This window comes from Mixophyes fleayi, chromosome 2, assembly GCF_038048845.1.
Source record: "Mixophyes fleayi isolate aMixFle1 chromosome 2, aMixFle1.hap1, whole genome shotgun sequence".
Taxonomy (NCBI): Eukaryota; Metazoa; Chordata; class Amphibia; order Anura; family Limnodynastidae; genus Mixophyes; species Mixophyes fleayi.
In genome coordinates this window covers 349,658,928-349,678,590 of record NC_134403.1, presented here as the reverse complement: position 1 = coordinate 349,678,590, position 19,663 = coordinate 349,658,928, and the positions used below count along the sequence as shown (strand labels likewise).

The window sequence follows — 19,663 nt, the reverse complement described above, 5'->3', positions numbered from 1 at the left end:
TCACTACTCCTCCCATTCAGCCCCTGCTCGCAGCTCTTCTACTACTGCATGGTGCAGTGGAAGAGGAGTAAGAGTACTCCACACACTACCAAGCTCTCATTACTGCTCCATAAGGTGGGCGGTCTGTGCAGAGCACCGGTGACATAATCAGTAGCAGTTACCAATGCTCTGCACAGCGCTCATTTCTACATGGTGCAGCGGAGGTGCTATGAAGATCAGAGCACTTTGTCACCAGACACTGCAGCAAGTACAAACCGGTGGGCGGTAAGCTTGGGGCACAAACGAAAAAAGGAGATGTTAGAGGAGCGTATGTTACCAGGAGAGTGGGGAGGGCATAGCAAACATATTTCTCTCTCTCCCCTTGTCACACTATTCTCCACTGGTCACATATGAGAGGGGCGCCTAAGCTTCCAGGCACATTAAATTCAGAAAACACCCCTGTACATAGGCAAACCGAGGGGGGGGGGTCCTAGTACCTAGAAACCCCCCTCCAAGCCTGGGGCACTGTATAAATCAGGTGGCTAGACCCTGCCCCCGTTTCACATGGCTCTGCTTGAAAAGAGAGAGCTGCGTGCACCTAACAGTAGTGCATGCAGCATTGCCCATGTATATTATAGGGATAGGAAGAGTTGGAGAGCAGCCAAGCACTGTCTAATATTATAGACACGCCCCCATGCATGCTGGTCACGCCCACTGGTGGTGTGGTGTGGAAACCACCCCTCTACAAATCCTGTGTTTGCCCCTGTGGTACATGGTCCAAGATTCAATGTCTGATCTACAGACAACTGTGTAGAAAAGGTAACATTGCTCCAATCTGATGTTGGCCTTCAATTTTTAAGTACTAGAACACTGACAGTTACAATCTGCATGTGCAACATCACCTTTTTTACATAGTTAAATGTAGAACACTTTTCATAAATGTCCCCAATATTCTTCTGGAATGTGCATTTTTGGACAGTAGAGTCACCGAATATAAGTATACCTCTATTCTCTCTTAACTCTTTGTCCTGGTACTACTCCAGAGCAACTAAAGAAATACATTGTAAGCTGCAAATAAAATAAAACCAAAAAAGAAACTGATAAATATAATAAAAAATAATTATGTCCTTTTTACAGCTTTAAATAACATTAATAAAATTATCGACTATAAAGAACAACAATAGTTAAATCTTCTACAATTGTACTATATTAAACACAAAAATAGCAATAATCTCCATCTACGTTTTAATTATTACTCCCCAAAGGGCAACATCATAATTTATCTATTATTAAGCTGTATATGCACAATAATTTACATGCACCTGTAGTACATCCAGTCCAATTTGTGTACATGATATGTATGCAGCGTTATTCCTTTTTTCTGCATGGTTTGTGGTAAATATGAATATATGACATCTTGAAATTCTACCCTACATGACACAATATCGAAGTTGTAAATATAACTGGAAATACTGCAAAACGTAATTCACAATAAAAATACTCATGGCCTGGCTGTTGAGCAGCACATTGGGTTTAGTTCCCGACCTTTGCATTATCTGTGTGGAGTTTGTATGTTCTCCCCGTGTTTGCGTGGGTTTCCGTCGGGTGCTCTGTTTTCCTTTGTTTTCCTCCCACACTCTATAAACATACTAGTAGTTTAATTGGCCACTATTAAATTGACCCTAGTTTCTCTCTCTCTGTCTGTCTGTGTGTAATTTATACTGTAAGCTCCAGTGCGGCAGGGACTGAAGTGAGCGAGTTTCTGTACAGCGCTGCAGAATTAGAGGCGCTATTTAAATAGCTGCTGCTGATATTGCTGTAAAAGCAACATTGCTAAATCAATAAAAATATAGAACAGACAATGCTACCATGACAACTATAGAAACAAAAATAAAAATATAAAACAACCAAAGCATAAAAATCACTTACGAATAGGAAGCGTCTGAAAAATTTCAATTTTACTATATTCTCCTTGTCCTTTTCCATTAACAGCAGCCACCTTGACTTCGTATGTTGTATTGGCTTCTAAACCGCCCAGAACAACAATTGCTGTAAGAACAAAATACACCATTAAACTAATAATAGCCTTTGAGCCATAAAAGTAACTCAGAAAACAGCTTGTAATTATCACATTAAAAATGATGTCAAATGTCCCATCTTATCTTTTCAGAGCATTAAAACAATTATAAGATTTCTTCAGTCAACAAAAAATGCTTATTTTTTTTCCTTTATTCCTGTGCGGAAGCACTGAAGCAGGCTTGCATTTCGTGAATAGAAATTTATAATAGGCTTATTAGCCCATTATATTAATAGAAATTATTAATATGACAACTTGAAAAAAAAGGACAGAGAACATTACAAGCTTTGGAGTGGTCTAAGTAAGCTTCTTTATACCTTTAACGCAGCTACAGTGTATCAGCAATCTGCAACCCCCCCACATGTTTAACATACATCTCCTGTCCTCAGCCAGCTAACGGCGTAATTCAGCATAGCAGATATAACATATTCAAAGGTGTGAATTCAGCGCCGGGCTCTCAATTTATTTCACCAAGACAGTCACAGTTTTTACTACGGCACTTAGGATTCATATTTTCCATGAATTCTGATGCGTGATGCACATGGGAGCAGGATAAGTGGAAAAAAAGACATTTTAAATTGTTTTACTCCATTGGTCTGCTAAGAGGCATGGAGAGGAGTAATTTGTTAAGGGCAGAAGGTCTTATATACACAGTCAGGAAATGTCATTTTCTAGCTCTTCTTATTCAGTCGCCTAGTTCTCTGCACTCACCTAATCGCTCCGCATACACTGGTGCAACAGAACCTTGCAAATAGATTTGGGTTGTTTACTGGGCAATCACCACATACCTCCTGCTGCTGCAGAATGGGGAGCATTGGTAACAGGCAGCAGATTAAGGTAGGGGGAGATGGACGCAAAGTTAGAAGGTGCATTTTGGCAAAACCATATGCAGAGTTTGGGGGGGGGACAAATGTAAAATGTGTGGACAGATTTACAGTCGGGAGGGAGATACATTCTAGCTCTACTCTAAATTGCAATGTTAAAATAAAGTTTCCCAGTATTTTGTGTAAATGCTAAAGCAGACCCGGTCCCTGCATGCAAAAACAAAAATTGCATGGCAAAATGGTTTGTCCAGGTACAAATTTGCACCCTTTACCTGGGATTGCTCCTAATCCTAAATGAGGGCCATAATGTAGTAATAGCAATAAACTGCATAGCAAATAGTATCACTCACTCCCACCTGAGATATTCTACCACCTGAAGTGAGTAGCTTGCTCACTATGTCACCACTCTATCATCTCCACACGGAGGAAGGATTAGTCATGTGGAGAAGCTTCCTGAATTCATATCACCCCAGCATATGATAATATACTGTGATAGCACTATGGAAATTAATCACCAAGACAGAGCTCTCAGTGGAGTAATAAAAATGCAATAATATTAGGCAACGGAAATAAGAAAAGACATTATGGAGAAGAAACAGCGGCTGTCACAGAGTATAGTTATAGAGTTGGAATGATAAAGTGGAAAAGACAGTGGGAAACATTGTGAATAGATATAAGGAGAGAACATGGGGTGGGGGAGCCAAGGACAGAGTCTGCACAGAAACACCAGACAAATGGGGAGAGACAGTGTGGGGGAAGATAATGGAAGAAAGGATAAAATAAATCTGAAGAAATAAAGAGTAGGATAGGGCTGCAGGGTGGGCTTGTGAGAACACAGGGCCATGATGGGAAAGAAAAGATTGGGAAGAAACGTAGACACAGGTAGTAAATGGGCAATGGCTAAGAAAAAGATGAACATCGAGGTCAGAGGGAAAAAGATGGATGATCTTTTAATTTGAATCTAATAAAACGGATTGAAATAGTATAGAAGATGGAAAATGTCTGAGAAACATTGGAGTAGTAATCACATTGTTTAATGCGGAAAAATATGGGGACTGAAAGAAATGTAGAAAGTGTACGGAACCAGGTGAGCATTGGGAATGCAAATCATGCCTATTTAAAATGTCATAAATTAAACAATGTTATCTGTTAAATTTCAAGAATGTATATAAGCTCCTTTTGAGATACTTGTGACTCACTTTGAGTACCATGAGAATGGACAACTTTCCAAATATCTTTAGACACTTCCTTGTAATCCATTTGATAATGGTGAATTGGGACACCACCGTGTGAGTCTGGTTTGTTGAAAAATACTTTGGCATATGTCTGTGACAGCTCTATAACTCGCAAACCATGTGGGCTGGATGGCACGTCTATGGAACACAAAATAATACAAGTATTATAGAAAACAATACAGTATAATACAAGCACATGAAAGTATGTAAGCTTTGTGCACGGAGGGCCTAATTTACAATGCATACTGAATGCACAGCACAAAATATCTTGGTTCTGCATTATTGTGCCTAAATGGTTTGCCCAGTATATATCAAGGTGCAAAATTAAGGCCTATTGGAAGGATAAAATGACTGGGCACCCACCCACATAGTATAGTATGCCCATGAGCTCTCTATACCACTTTATCCCATTTTAATAATCTTACTCCCTGAAAGTAAATTTCTTCTTTGCATTGTTTTGCAAATCTAGGTGCACTGCTGTGCTTTCTCACTACAATGAAAGTAACGCTGTCACTCCCCCCAAAGACTCCCATCAACCTGCGCAAACATCTGCTTCTCAACAAACACAAACCCAAGCGCTTTAGCAGAATTCTATACCCTCTTCGCAACTCAATGCCTGTGGCCCAATAGCAGTTTTGAGCTCTGTAAATAATGCACATTGATTAACTTAGGCCGTTTTTTTTGTCCATTTTATTAAGGGTAATTGAGCAAGTAGAAGGTTTGTAACGTGCTGTGGAGTATATGGTCACTTAATAAATAAATGATAATACATAAAATAAATGTTTATAAAGTTAATGTCTTTTTAGATCCACATAGAGATCATTGTTTTGCCAATGATTCCATTGTTATCTATTTAATTATATTTTACACCTTAACAAATATTGTCCTGTTATGTTCTATAAACTTGAAATGACTAACAATACATACAGGACCAGTTCCTCAATTACACTCAAAATGCACTTAAGTGTAAAAATGAATATAATATACTATAAGTGATCTGTAAATTGTATTATAAAATATACAGTTACCCAAAAGACCTTCCACCCTTTTTTTACCTTGTCTTCTTTCCCCACCTTTCACCCCTCACTATTTCACTTTAACTAAAGGAAAAAAAACACATGCATCAAACTGTGTTAAACTTGCGTTTGCAGTTATTTATTATTACTGCTAATTTCAATACGTTGTGCAATTGTCACTTATAAATCCTCTGTGTAAGATACACAGAGGATTTCTCGCCATGTTTTTGCTAAATGTTTTTTTTTTAAAATACTGCAGTTACTGTACATGTGTGTAACTGATACCTTAAAGGATTGTAAAAGTCCCTGGCTTTACACACAATCTCTCTTTATTCTACAGCAATTGGCCAATAAGAAACTTCATAGTAAAATCATGTGGTTGGCTGCAAGCTGTATAAAGCGGCACATGAAAGGCTAGCTGAGTCACATGTTCTACCATTCCCCCTGTTGTTCTACATTGTATATCTTGCAATCAACCTTAATTCAGGGACTTGATACAATTACAATCCCTTTAACTAATATCAGAGACAGTCAAAATACAAGATTTGTACATGTGTAAAGCTTGGATAGAAAGATTTTGATGTGAAAATGAGACAAAAAACTTAAATTATTTAACTGTGGAGCAGACATCTTTAATACCACTTTGTTAGAATGCATTATTTAACAATCATATTGTACCTACCAGCCAACGTTAGTATGTATTCTTGAATTCTTGATCCTACTGAATTGATTGCTGTGCAATTGTACCGTCCAAAGTCATTGTCCGATATTGGTGTTATCTTATAAATAAAAAAATAAAAAGGTCCAAGACAAATATATTAAAATTATTCTTATTTATTTTTATACCTACAGAACTAGCCATGTATGCTAAGAAATAGCAATCCAATGATTATGCATATTGTATTCTCCATTTGGACATTTTTTTTTCTTCTTGTCAAAAGCCAGATAAAAAGTAAAACTAAAAGCTATAATCTAAAAAAACTAATAACATAAAAAAAAAAATCAAATTGCTGAATCCATTTTGCTATCTAAATATTACCAAGACATTTAAAAAATAGGCATTTCCTAAGAAACAAATGCTAAACTCTGAACAGGTTTCATTAATGTAGAGGAACACAACACCTATTAAAACTTTGTCAAATGATAAGACATCCTGCAACCAATAACAACCTAATACAAATGTAATTAATCCAACACACAGAATACTGATAAAATTAAATACTTGGTTATAGATTACAACCTGTCTATTTCCTCCATGTTATTAAATAAGCTTTCTAGTCATGCATGTTCTACGGTTCACAATACTGACTAGGGCAATTAAACATGAAGGCGAACTGCAATTAGAGATGGCTGAACATTAGATGAGCTCTGAGCCCTTCTTTTTACATAATCATCTTGCCACAAATTTAAGAGTAAAAAAATTGTGAAGGTAACGAGAAAGTACAAGGTGGTGCCGAGGAGAGTCATCATTCCAAGGGCTAGATTTACTAAGCTGCGGGTTTGAAAAAGTGGGGATGTTGCCTATAGCAACCAATCAGATTCTAGCTATCATTTTGTAGAAGGTACTAAATAAATGAAAGCTAGAATCTGATTGGTTGCTATAGGCAACATCCCCACTTTTTCAGACCCGCAGCTTAGTAAATCTAGCCCAAAGGATCTTCTGGAATTCCATGTCAGTTAAGCTGTTAGATGCAGACCGGCTGTTACCATCTCAGTTCTTCCTTTGGTGACCCCTGCGGCCTCCTTGACGGTGGCAGCAGCTGCCGCCACAATGTCTGTGAATATGAGGAACAAGAGTCCTGTGCACAGCAGCAAGCATGATGCCAAAGGAAAAACACAAGCCGCACAGCAACTCTAAGCTGGCAGATAGCCACAGTGCACATGTTTGCCTTCTCCAAAACCAGAAGATAATGAAGGTTTAGTTAAAATAAGAAGTGGGTGATGGTTACCAGCAGCTGACTACCTAAGATTTCTAGAATGGCTAGTTCATTTTTCATGTCCACCTTACACTGTCTCTCCTCATTCAATCAGTACCACATACCAGCAGCTACACAGAAATGCCAGTCGCCAATGGTTGATTTAATATTGGTGGCTGACAGTAGCCACCCACACTTTCCATACCCCAAGCTATTTTGTTATTCCACTACCTTATGAATCAATTGCTCCCCACACCTCTTAGATTATAAGATCATTTGGGTTGAGCCATCTTTACTTTCTGTTTTATATCGCTCTTTAATATGTTATAATATGCACTTTAGAAATAAAGTGTGATGACAAATAATAATAATAATTATCATAATAATAAATTACAAAGACCCATATATTATATGAATCAAATTATAAAGGATCAATTTATCACTGGAGTAGCAGAGTACAGTTTAAATCCACATTGTCACACTGCTGATAAATCTAGTGACAATAAACACCTAGAGGTGAATGTATCAAGCCGCAAATTTCCAGCAGGCTTGAAAAGTGGAGATGTTGCCTATAGCAACCAATCAGCTTTTATTTTGTGGATTGCACTAAATAAATCATAACTAGAGTGTTATTGGTCGCTATAGGCAACATCTCCACTTTTCAAACCCGCCGGAAACTCGCAGCTAGATACATTTACTCCCTAGAGTGCTCTTCATTTATAGCATCCCCTTTTCCTAAATTGATTTGTGCTTAATGGTACTCATGAATCAAAGGTGTTTATCAACAAGTGATTCAATGTTCCAAACCAAGGAAGCCACAGGCATTACACACGTTCTATGTTTCAAGACACAGAAGATAAAGTCAATGTCATGTCAACTATAGCAACAGCTCGGCAGATGCAGTACTGAATTAGTATCCAAAAGCAAGGCCAGGGTCAAGCAGAGGTCAATGCCATTTAGGCAGAGACAGTAATGACTTAGCCTTCAGGAGAATAGTCCTATTTCAAAATCAATATCAGGAGTCGGGCAAGGTTAGAACCACTAGTAATAGCACACCTAACACAGGTATTGCATAGTGAAGTGAGTGTGCTCGCCAATCACTCAGGGCTCCCAACACAGGCACAGGAGCTTCCAAGCCCAGGAACTGGAAAGTGAATAAAGCCTGACATCATATTATTATTACACACTCAGCATGGATTAGAGAGCGTGCAGAAGTTTACAGAGGCATTTGCATATTAAAATTTGTAATGCCCCTACTTATTATTATTATACTTACTCGCCATTCTGCTTTTTTATGATTGTATATGCTGACATTTTGTATAATGTTTGCTAGCTTGTAATGGGCACAAAATACCACCTTAAAGTCCTGCTTCCTATCACTTTTGGTCCACCAACTCCGTTATGTTTATTTCTGCCTTATAAAATACTGTTATTGGTGCATTATTTATGTAATATATTAGTCATGAGAGTAATGGGATATTAGGGCTGGTGCTATCTGAAGTGTCACAACTATACATTGTAATTTTTTACCTACATTGGTTTGTATGTGTATATGAATGCACTTTCCTCTGTAAATTGTGACTAAATGGAACAAAAGGATTCCAATTGAAAGTAATGACTGATGTCCCCATTACCAACACATCATAGTAATACACTAGGTAAATCTATGGGGATTGAAGTGTTCAGCGGACAGAGCCTTAATCATAAATGCACTGATTTCGCCAATTGAAGTTTGCTAAATTAGCTTGCTCCCCAAAACAAAGTCTATTTTTTTAATTTGATCTCAGACATAGCTCTTTTAAAGTGTCCCACTACCCCACATGCAGCATGAAATTTCCCGATTTGGCTAACTTTTCACATCACAAGGAACATAAAGCAAAAGTCACCATTCTGTTCCATTCATAAAGGAACCACAGCACAAACGTAATAATTCTTCTGTGGAAAGAGACACTCTTCCTGTTAAGCTGAGTAGAATGGAAATGATAATGTTAAAATGTAATTTTCCAAGGAAAATTCAATAGATTGTGAATGTCCTTCAAGATGAAGTTCACATGAGATTGAACGTATAACTTTTTCCTTTCCAAGTTTACTGAAAACATGGGACAGAGTTCTTGGATCTCTTCCAAGAGTATTCTCATATCCAGATGAACATGTGGCACATTTAAAAAAAATACAGTTTTAAGAATGTAAAAAAAAATGTTTTTAAGACATAAGTGCGTGGTTAAATATCTGGTGAAAATCCCTGCAAAACTCTAGAGCATCAGCTTGGTTGTAGTGCAGTGGGGTTAAATATCTAGCACAATTGGAATAGAGGAAGACGGTACATATAAATTGGAGTGGAAGTTGAATGAAATAGAAAAGACAAATAAATAAGTCAAACAAGAATTAATTCAAGGCTGATACCTAAAGATGAAGTGTAGAACCAAAGAATCTGAACACTATAGCATGCTTAAAAAAGCCCTGAACGGTAAACATTTTCTGCCATGGAACAACTCCAAGGTTCAATAAAGTTGGAGATCTCAAAAAGCCTATGAAGAGTAAAGGTTATTAAGTTATGTATTTGTCTGCTCGAAGATTAGTTACATTGTTATAGAACTACCTACGTACTGAACCATAGTCAAGACTCAAGACATGCTACATTGTATAGTGAAAGGAAATGCTTGCGTTTATTGAAACTTAAAGCTTTGCTTCAAGATATAAATATATTGCTTTCTACTGTGACAAATATAATGTACACATCTTGGCAGGAATAAGCTTTGGGAGAAGATGTTTTTTTCAACAATGCTTCCTGATGGGTTTCCATAGGAAATACTAAACAATAGACAATGAGAATTGTAAACTGTTGACTTTTTGAATGAATTATGTTTCCTGAAGTTACATTGATTCATTTTAACTAGGCAACAAACACATTGAGTAATGTTTCATCTCCATTAAAAAAAAAATATTTAATGTGTTGGAGTACTTTGTCATATGCACCATAATTCTTCTCAAGAACAAACCTTTGATTCCAATAATAAACACGGCGTTATAGCAGCATTGTATACTTCAATAAGAAAATTATCTCACAATAGAGTTAAAAATGGATACCCTAACACAGTGTCTTCCAAACTTTTTCAGTTCAAGGCATCCTTAGGGTCTCTAAAATTTTTTCAAGGCACCCCTGAGCCAAAATAATTACCAAGTAGCCCCCGCCTTGCTTACCACTGGACCTGTCTGTGGCACCCCTGTGAGATCTCCAAGGCACCCCAGGGAGCCTAGGCGCACAGTTTGGGAACCACTGCCCTAACACATGTTTGTTCTCATGATGAACCTGGATTAAAATAATGAATAGATCTCCCAAATAGGTAATGAAATTGCTGATTTTAAAATTAAAATTCATCAAAAGCATGGTTATTTGTTGATTGGTGAGAAATTCCCCATAAGCTGTCTACAACACTTTCCAAAACTAACAAAACTCTGAACATTTTGGATATCCAAAAAAACACAAAGAAGCTGTATGCATTCTAAAATGGAATAAATAAATCTGGATAAATAACACCGCCTATAAAAAACTATTGCTAACTGATGTGCATATTATAAACTACAACAATCTGTTTTACCTTAAGGAGCACTGTCTATAACATTGACAAAACATATTTTAAGTAACACATAATGCATGCTGTTATGCGATTTGACATACACTAATTAAACATAAGAGCTCATTTGTTTAATTGTCACAAACCATTCTGATCCCATAAGTCTCTGTGACAGTTTATGCCATAGTCCCACACTAGGTAAAGAAAACAATCCGGTGCATACTCCTATCGCTTAACTCATTCCTCAAGTTACATTTCAAAGTTAATCTGGGTAATTAAAAATAACAAACCAAAATAAAAATATATATTTTTGATACAAAGTATAAAACAAATATTTTTTTACAATTATTGTGTAATATATTGTGTCCATGATGTCATGCTTCTACCTACCCCATATCCCTCCTACAACATACCTGATTTATATGCTATGTGAACTGGATGACAGTAGACACCAAATCATGCATTTTGCAGAACACTCCCAATAGTATTATTCTTTCCTAACACGAATAATACTCTTGGCACAGTCATCCCCATAACACTAAAAGTAAGCAGAGCTCACCAAACACTTGTGTATATCACATCGGGAGCAACAACAGTTCTCTATGGGAAACAGTCTGTTAGATTTATACAGATATAATCTACTGTATTACTCAAATAGAGTCTCCGCCTCATATAGTCAATTCAGTAGGGAGCAGGAAAAAATGAATACCTAATACCTATAATATATATAACACAATATATAATATCTAAAATAAAACATATCTGCAATAGACTTCTAATACACACAATACATTCATTTGAGTTTATTCTTATTTAAGAAAAGTTTCTAGAATAAATTTAAAGCCAGAAACAAGACTACATTATTTGTATTTAACATTACCAATAATGGTGTAATTTACAAGTTACATTTTCTAACTTAATTGCTGTAGATATTAGCATGAAGAATTATATTTTTCAAATACTACTGCGAGTTAAAATGTCCAATTTCAAAATTAAATATTGGATTGCTCAGGTATATCATCTAACGTGGCCTTAGATTAGTGCCGCTGTTTATGAATTAGAAATTAGCGGCATTTGTAAAATAGAAAATTCGGCATTTCTTTCACTGAGGTGGTGGCAGGAATGACTGTCATGTACAGAATGATAAATTATAATTTCTCTGTGTATGCTCTTGTAAAATTAAATAAAAATATGGTATCATGTTATAACATGTTATGTATTATGTTAACGGAGAGTTGGAAGAGCTTTGATTTGTTTTTGCCTAAACTACATAGTATTTTTTGATTGACATTTTGAAAACGGTGTACTTTTTCATGTAACAAAAAGCAAAATTAAAAATCAATAGGTATTTACAAATGTTATCAGCAAAGAACACAAGTTACAAAGCTCTCACCTCTAGAAGTATCTTCTTCCCATCTCTGTGTGTTTTTATATTAGTTATATTCCTGGCTGGCAACAGAATTTTTTCTCTACTCCAGAAAACTGATGATGGCGGGTTGGAGATCACATCACAACTGATATTAATTGGATTGTTTTCCCAAGAATAAAATATAGTTTGATTTGAAATAAATTTAGGTGCATCTGTAAGAAGCCAAATGGGACTCACGATGAATAGAAAAAATAAATTGCTTTTGCTAGTGTACAATTACAGTTATTTGTCACACTTGAGAGATTTTCATTACAAAACCATATTCCACTCATTTTAGTATCTTGGACTTTTCAAACTCTAAAACTGAATCACCATCTATTGAAGATTGCACTGTGAGTGTTTCTAAAGTTTTTAGTACATTCTGTGTGTACACAGACGTGCTATGTTGTATGCCAGTGTTATAGCAGAATTGCAAGGAAAGTATTTCTATTTATATAAATCTTAAAGCGGACAAACCATGGGTGACCATGTAGCCTGATGTGTGTGATCACATGCACCTCAAACCTCAAACTCTGCTACTGGTCCACAAAGTCACCCACCCCATTGTGTTTAGTCCTTGTCTGCACAGGGTGGATGGATCAGTAGCTACTGCTCTGGGCAGTAGTATCTAATATCTTACCATTTCAGGCCTTCACAGAAATCTCTGCCTGGATACCATATATCTGCTCCTGACCTCCTTCTTCCCATAGATTGTAAGCTTGCGAGTAGGGTTCTCTTACCCCTCTGCCTGTATGTATTACCCAGTATTGTCTTATTAATGCTTGTTCCCAATTGTAAAGCGCTACGGAATTTGATGACGCCTTATAAATAAATGTTGATGATGACGATGATGGTAGTCCTGTCACTGCCAATTGTTAGTGGTGGCTCAGTCTTGCCCTCTTACTTATCTTTTATTTACAAACTATGAGTACACTACAGAGGTAACACAAATCTATAATTCTCATTGTTTAAACATGTTAAAGGGATTACAAAAACAAATGAGCTGTTTGCTTTTAAAAAGGCCATTTTTTTCCAAACACTGGTCTTAATCTCTGGTGTGCTTGTGGTTCATTTGTGGTGCATGAAACGTGTACATGGGGAAAAGCATCACAAGTTTTTATTCATTGTCTGAGCACACTATAGATTTCATAGGCAAAATTGCTCACATTAGCACCCAATGCATCTACACGCCATATTTAAGGGCGCACACATCTTAACATCTGTGCAATGCAAAATAAAGACATGGGGCCTGATTCATTAAGGATCTTAACTTGAGAAACTTCTTATTTCAGTCTCCTGGACAAAACCATGTTACAATGCAAGGGGTGCAAATTAGCATTCTGTTTTGCACATAAGTTAAATACTGCCTGTTTTTTCATGTAGCACACAAATACTTGATGGCTTATTTGTACACTGAAATGTAAAGTTGATATTTGTGTGCTACATGAAAAAACAGGCAGTATTTAACTTATGTGCAAAACAGAATGCTAATTTGCACCCCTTGCATTGTAACATGGTTTTGTCCAGGAGACTGAAATAAGAAGTTTCTCAAGTTAAGATCCTTAATGAATCAGGCCCAAGGACACATAAGTGTTCAAGCACATATTTGCACATAAGCAAATGGAAACTTTTACATTCAACTATGAATCCCCCCCCCCCCAGTGTATATCTGTTAAATGGCAAATATTAAGCTGCTACTGAAAAGAACTCCACTTTGGCCATATGAAATTGTGTAGAATACAAAGGTTTGATATGGTATACCAATGTCTAACTTACTCAAGATTGGATGGAATGTCTGTGTTTTTCTGAGTTAAAAGGAATCAATATATTGTCTGTTCAAAATATACTAGTTAAAATACTAGTTATAATCCAGACCGAAGTATACAAATATAACCATGTTTTAGAATAAGAGGAGCTGGAACACAAGAGAACATCAGCTCATAAACCCTTTAAGATAGCAGTGTCACCAGTATATGTTTATTGTTGATCTCTAAGAAGAACTTATGTGAATTCAATCAGGACCTTCTATCTGGCTAAAATCTATCACACTAGAAAAGTACCATATTGTTAAGGACACTTCAATGAATTAATGTAATTAATGCAATATGATTTTTATATCACCAAATCACCTCTTAGGATTTTGCTTTCTAAATGTGTTGTGTAAATTCAAAATGCCGGTCATTTCACATACTTGAGTGGTATTTAATTATTAGTTTATTTATATTCTATATCCCAATCCAACATACAGACTTATTTGTAAGCTAGCAATGAATTACAAATTGTAGACACACAAATGTACAAATACACAAGTCCTATTTTTATTTCTCTATTCTTTTCCATTCCGCTTTAGCTCAGTCAAGTCGGCAAGAGTTGGGGGCAAGTAAAATGGACATAGCATGCACTATCAGGGGAAAAATGATTGGGGTAGTTAATAGCTGATTACATATAACTGAGCATAGCAACCATGTATAATAAATACAATACTTACATTCAATATTGAGATACATGCTCTTCTGATGCCCACCAATTCTACTCGCTGCTTCACAGTCATATCTTCCTGCATCAGATAATATCACATTTTTAATGCGCAAGGAGGATTTTCCATGGTATCCTGTACTTTCTATTCGGTCATCTTGGCTCTGTTAATATCACATGTAAAGAAAATACAGTTTGCTCCAAAATATTACAAAGGGAAATGTATAAAGGTAGACAAACTTAAAGAGAAAAGCCACATTGGAAGCTCACAGCTGACAACATACTGGCCAATGACAGCCATCTGCTTAAAATTGCCCTTAGTGCTATCTTCCTGTTCTTTGTTTCCACATAACTGGAATCATATCATGTATGACCAGACATATCAGGAGCTAGTATTTTTGGTGACTTTGTTTCCCATAACATTTTTTATATCACATGTGCAATTAAAAATACCTGTGCAATGGACACAATAGGATTTACCATATTTTACACCGACAGTAACATTTTATGTGTGAAAACAGCATCTATGTGGCCTTACCAATGAGGGGTATAAATATCAATGGGTTATGTTTGAAGATTTCCTTTTTGCTTTAGCAAACTAGAATAATTAGCATACTATGGGCCTGAGACATTAAGGAGAGCAATGCAAAAAAAAAAAGGAGTAACATTGAAGGGGGAGGTAAATTTAAAATGTGGTGACAGATTTACAATTGGGGTAGGGCATGTCCTAGATCCACTTTAAATTTCAGTGCAAGAATAAAGCTATCACGTTATTCGTGTGTTACATGACAAAAAAGCCAGTATTTTCTTTATGTGCAAAATAATAAACTAATTTGCACCCCTTGCATTATAACATGCTTTGTCCAGGATCAAATTTACTCCTTATTTGCCTTGCTCTCCTTAATGACTCCGGCCCTATATTTCTATTAAAGAACATGCTAAAAAGGCAACCAGCCAGAATGCTTGATAAGAAACATGATGAAAATGTGATTTAACAGTTTCAGATTTGAGAAGAAGGAGAAAGAGAAGTAGGATTTTCTTTATTTAGCATTTTTCTCCCAAAAGGACTCAATAAACTTTGAATAAAAATCACCATCTGAGAGGGAATACATTCATTTACATTTTCTTGGTTTAAAAACCCTAGCTTCATGGATGCCTATGGATACAATCGAAAATGCATTATGAATATAAAAAATGTGCCCCATCAAGTAAGCAAATCAATTCTGTCAACCTGTTGTTCTTTTCTTTTTGGGCTGGAAATGATTGAGGTTTATTAAATACCTATGACAAGAATTCAGTCTGACTGATTGGTGTTCTCTTTGCCCAGAAATGACAAACTCATTCTCAGTAAAACAACAATCATTGATAATGTGAAATGCACTGAAAGGCCGTGTATATTGGCATGTTCTTTGGCTATCATATCATATCATATATATAACTAATTGTTTCAAAAAGCCTTGTTTGCACACTAAGTTACAACATATCTATATATCTCTATGTATTTGCAATTTTCAATTTGCTGTTAACAATACAATATGCATTGACACCTAGTCAAAGAGAAAAATAAATGCAAATTTTCCAAGATATATTTACTCTTTCTATAACTAGAATAATTTACAGTACAGTCATACATAGAAATGAAAGCAGCCATAATCTGCATGTTTATCTTGTACAATGCTTGTGGGATCATGACTCAGACTCCTATATAATTGTCCACGATACAGTAATCCCATTTTTAGAACAAAAAATCAGTAACTAGGAGACATTATTTTCAGACGTCTAATGAACCTATTGTAAGAGCACTAAAGAGAATACATTTAAAAATAAAGTTTAATATATACTAGGCAGTTATAAGGAACAATGGATGGCTTTAATGGGCTAGTGCACCTACATATTCTGGGAGGCCTACTCCGGGGGATACAGCTTTTGGGCAAATCTGTTGTTTTTATACAAAAATAGTGAGTTACAAATTGTTCATTCTCTTTAAAATTTAGTTTTAATGTATTTATAGATGAAACTATTTTGTTTAGAAAAATCCAGAGTGAGTTGCTCTAAAATACTTTTCACTCCTGGGGAAAGACGAAGCCCAGCACTGAGTTAGTGACAGGTCAGCCGGGTCATGTGACCAGCTGGTGCGGGAGAGCTGGTCATGTGACCAATTGCAGGGCATGAAGGGCTGCCAGCTGGGGGCTACATAGGTCTTAGAGGCAGTTACAGCACACACTGTTTTATAGCAATGACTTCCCGTGTCTGATTGCTGTCATGGAAGGCAGCTGTGCTTCAGAACACTGTGGATTCCGGCACTGCAGTGTTCTAATCTACCGCCAAATTTATTTGTCAGAGCTATATCTGACAGTTTTGTATATGCTATAAATTAATGTATGCTATAACATATTAAAAATACAAGGTGGAAGAATTTCATAACTGTATAAAACACCCAGGATGTAAATGCAGTCTTTTCTAAAAGGGATATTGAACTCAAAGGTATTGTTATTATTATTTGCAATAGATGTCAAGCAGTTCTTCATAATAACAAGGCATAATAATAATAATAATAATAATAATAATAATAATAATAAAAATAATGGCTAACATGCTCAATCATAATAATATAATATGTTATTACAGCACAATGTTTGGTTGTTTATAAGAGAAACATATTTCTTGATGACTTTAAGAATTCCACATTATTTAATGGTAGGGTATGTAATTGTGATTGATGACATACCAGCACTTAACCTAAATGCCCACACTTACAATATGCAGACATGTTTACAATGTCGTCAGTGTGACTGGCAACATTGACAATGTTGCCAATCACAACGCCGATATTAAAAGAACAATGCCGTCAGGTTTACATTGTAAGCCTGCCTGCATATTGTGTCGGCATTTAGCCTGCAGACATTTTCATGTTGGCAGATTAAGTGCCGGCATTCTCTGAATCGCAATTTTGACTGCCAGCGATTATTGAGCGGTTTGCAAAAAAAAGTGACATAGGCTTAACATAAACTAATGGTAAAGGAATGTCAAGCTATTGTACCCAGTGGTTGAAGTGGGGATGCCATACCGCCACTTCTTCTACTGTCTCCATTGTAAAACTATAAAATTCCATTCACTTATGTTCCCATAACATTTATCATACTGTCACTTCTAAATTTCTATACCGCCACTTCTAAATATCCACTTCCACCACTGACTGTACCTGAATATTAGGTTGCCTGTTCTTTAAACTTCAGGCTCTGAATTATACATTGCATGGAAATGGTGTACTGGGTCATGTGATTGGTCGGGATGTGATGTGTTGGAAAACACCCCTCATAAATACAAAGTCTGGATCCCTCTCTGTGGGGCATAATCAATTAAGAGCGAAGTTCCTCCGCAACAGACCCAAAGGCACTTAAAGCTATATCGCAACACCACAAATTTCCTTTCGCCCCCATAGGGTTGCGAAAGAAAATCTGTGATGTTGCGGTACCTTACTGAAAAAAAAAAAGAGCAACCGAGCATAGCCACGCTGTTCGGGCTTAGTTGAATATGCCCCTAGGATCTATTTTCCCTAATGAGGGGTCCTATGGACCTTTTATCCATTATAGTGTCAGTGGAGGTAGCATTATAACAACAGCCCAGGATGATTTTTTTTTTAGTAGCTGGAATTATGTACTGTATTTAGAAAAGAGCTGGCATTTTTTTTTGGACTAGAAAACTAGTGGTTCTGGCAAAAGAATACATTTATTTTATTGATTTAACCAACAAGCGGTAAAAGGAACCAATTAGAGATATTCTGCTGTACTTAGAACTATCTAACAGAACATATATTAGATCAATGTTACAAAGGAAAAAGGAAGCGCAATTTAAAGAATGAAACCAAACTGATTAGCTGCAATAAGCGAAACTAACGAGCAAAACCACTTTTTTTTTGCACCAGTTTTCATAAACGTCCCCCATTGTCAGTACACATTTGAAAATAAAAACTAAATCTCACCTTGTCTCCATCAAAAAAAGTCTTGCCGTCACTAGCTCTTTTCCATGTTATCTCTGGAACGGGCTCACCTTCTGCTTCACATGTCAAGGTCACATGACCGTATTCTACCGTAGACTCATTTTGCAGTTGTATAATATGAGGCTGCACTGTTAACAAAATTAATTACATTACTGCTAAAATTATGTAACAGTGTAACATAGCAACAAGACTTGTAGGCTGGGAAACAGGTTTATATCCCAAATTCCAATGTGTGCTTCAACTACAAGATACGACACTGTACAAATTGTTCTGCAATGTTATATTGCTTAATCAAGGTTACTGTCTGGACAATTTTTTCTACAGAGTGACTGCACATTAGAACTCAGGCGTCATTCAATTAAATTAGCTGTCCGCATACAACAGCAATACATATTACTGTCAGTGTAACATTTTATTACTATAACTATCCTTTATTTACATATGGGATAATCCATCCACAATTGTAACTTATAAGGAGAGGAGTTCCATGATGATATAAACACACAGGGCCAGCAGAGTGCTTTTCTACAGGTAACAGATCTCTAAGGTGACTTCTAATATCGGTGATCATTTACAGAAGGGGGGTGAGTCATTCTGTCAAGCACAAGTGATGACATCAGAACTTTTTATTTATAAGCAATGATGTCAGAACTCACAGTTTATACATATAGAACTCACAGTAGCTTTTACATATAATTGCAAAACCTGTATATTATATTGCAATAAAATACAAAAATATTCTCAAATGTCCTAAATGTAGAACTGGATGCATTTGCGTCATATAAGCGCAGGCATAAATGCCATTGCACAACAAAAAGTGCATTTACGTGTTTATTTCCAGTTGCATATACCTTAAGATCGGGCAGCACAGTGGCTAAGTGGTAAGCACTTCTGCCTCACAGCGCTGGGGTCATGAGTTCGATTCCCAACCATGGCCTTATCTGTGTGGAGTTTGTATGTTCTCCCCGTGTTTGCAACTTTGCATGGGTTTCCTCCGGGTGCTCCGGTTTCCTCCCACACTCCAAAAACATGCTAGTAGGTTAATTGGCTGCTGTCAAAATTGACCCTAGTCTCTCTGTCTGTGTGTGTGTGTTAGGGAATTTAGACTGTAAGCTCCAATGGGGCAGGGACTGATGTGAGTGAGTTCTCTGTACAGCG

The 19,663-nt window shown here is 36.5% G+C and overlaps 1 protein-coding gene across 3 annotated transcripts in view; it reads right to left on the bottom strand.

Annotated features, from left to right (window-relative positions):
- The window catches only part of NCAM2 (neural cell adhesion molecule 2), a 238,480-nt gene that overhangs the window by 72,070 nt on the left and 146,747 nt on the right, over nucleotides 1-19,663 (bottom strand). For all 3 annotated transcript variants that reach the window (XM_075197113.1, XM_075197115.1, XM_075197114.1), the window contains exons 8-13: nucleotides 18,488-18,633; nucleotides 14,519-14,669; nucleotides 12,016-12,203; nucleotides 5,814-5,910; nucleotides 4,080-4,253; nucleotides 1,909-2,028 (exon numbers count right to left, since the gene is read on the bottom strand). In XM_075197113.1, the coding sequence (XP_075053214.1) occupies nucleotides 1,909-2,028; nucleotides 4,080-4,253; nucleotides 5,814-5,910; nucleotides 12,016-12,203; nucleotides 14,519-14,669; nucleotides 18,488-18,633 (876 nt within the window). The remainder of the gene's footprint in view (nucleotides 1-1,908; nucleotides 2,029-4,079; nucleotides 4,254-5,813; nucleotides 5,911-12,015; nucleotides 12,204-14,518; nucleotides 14,670-18,487; nucleotides 18,634-19,663) is intronic.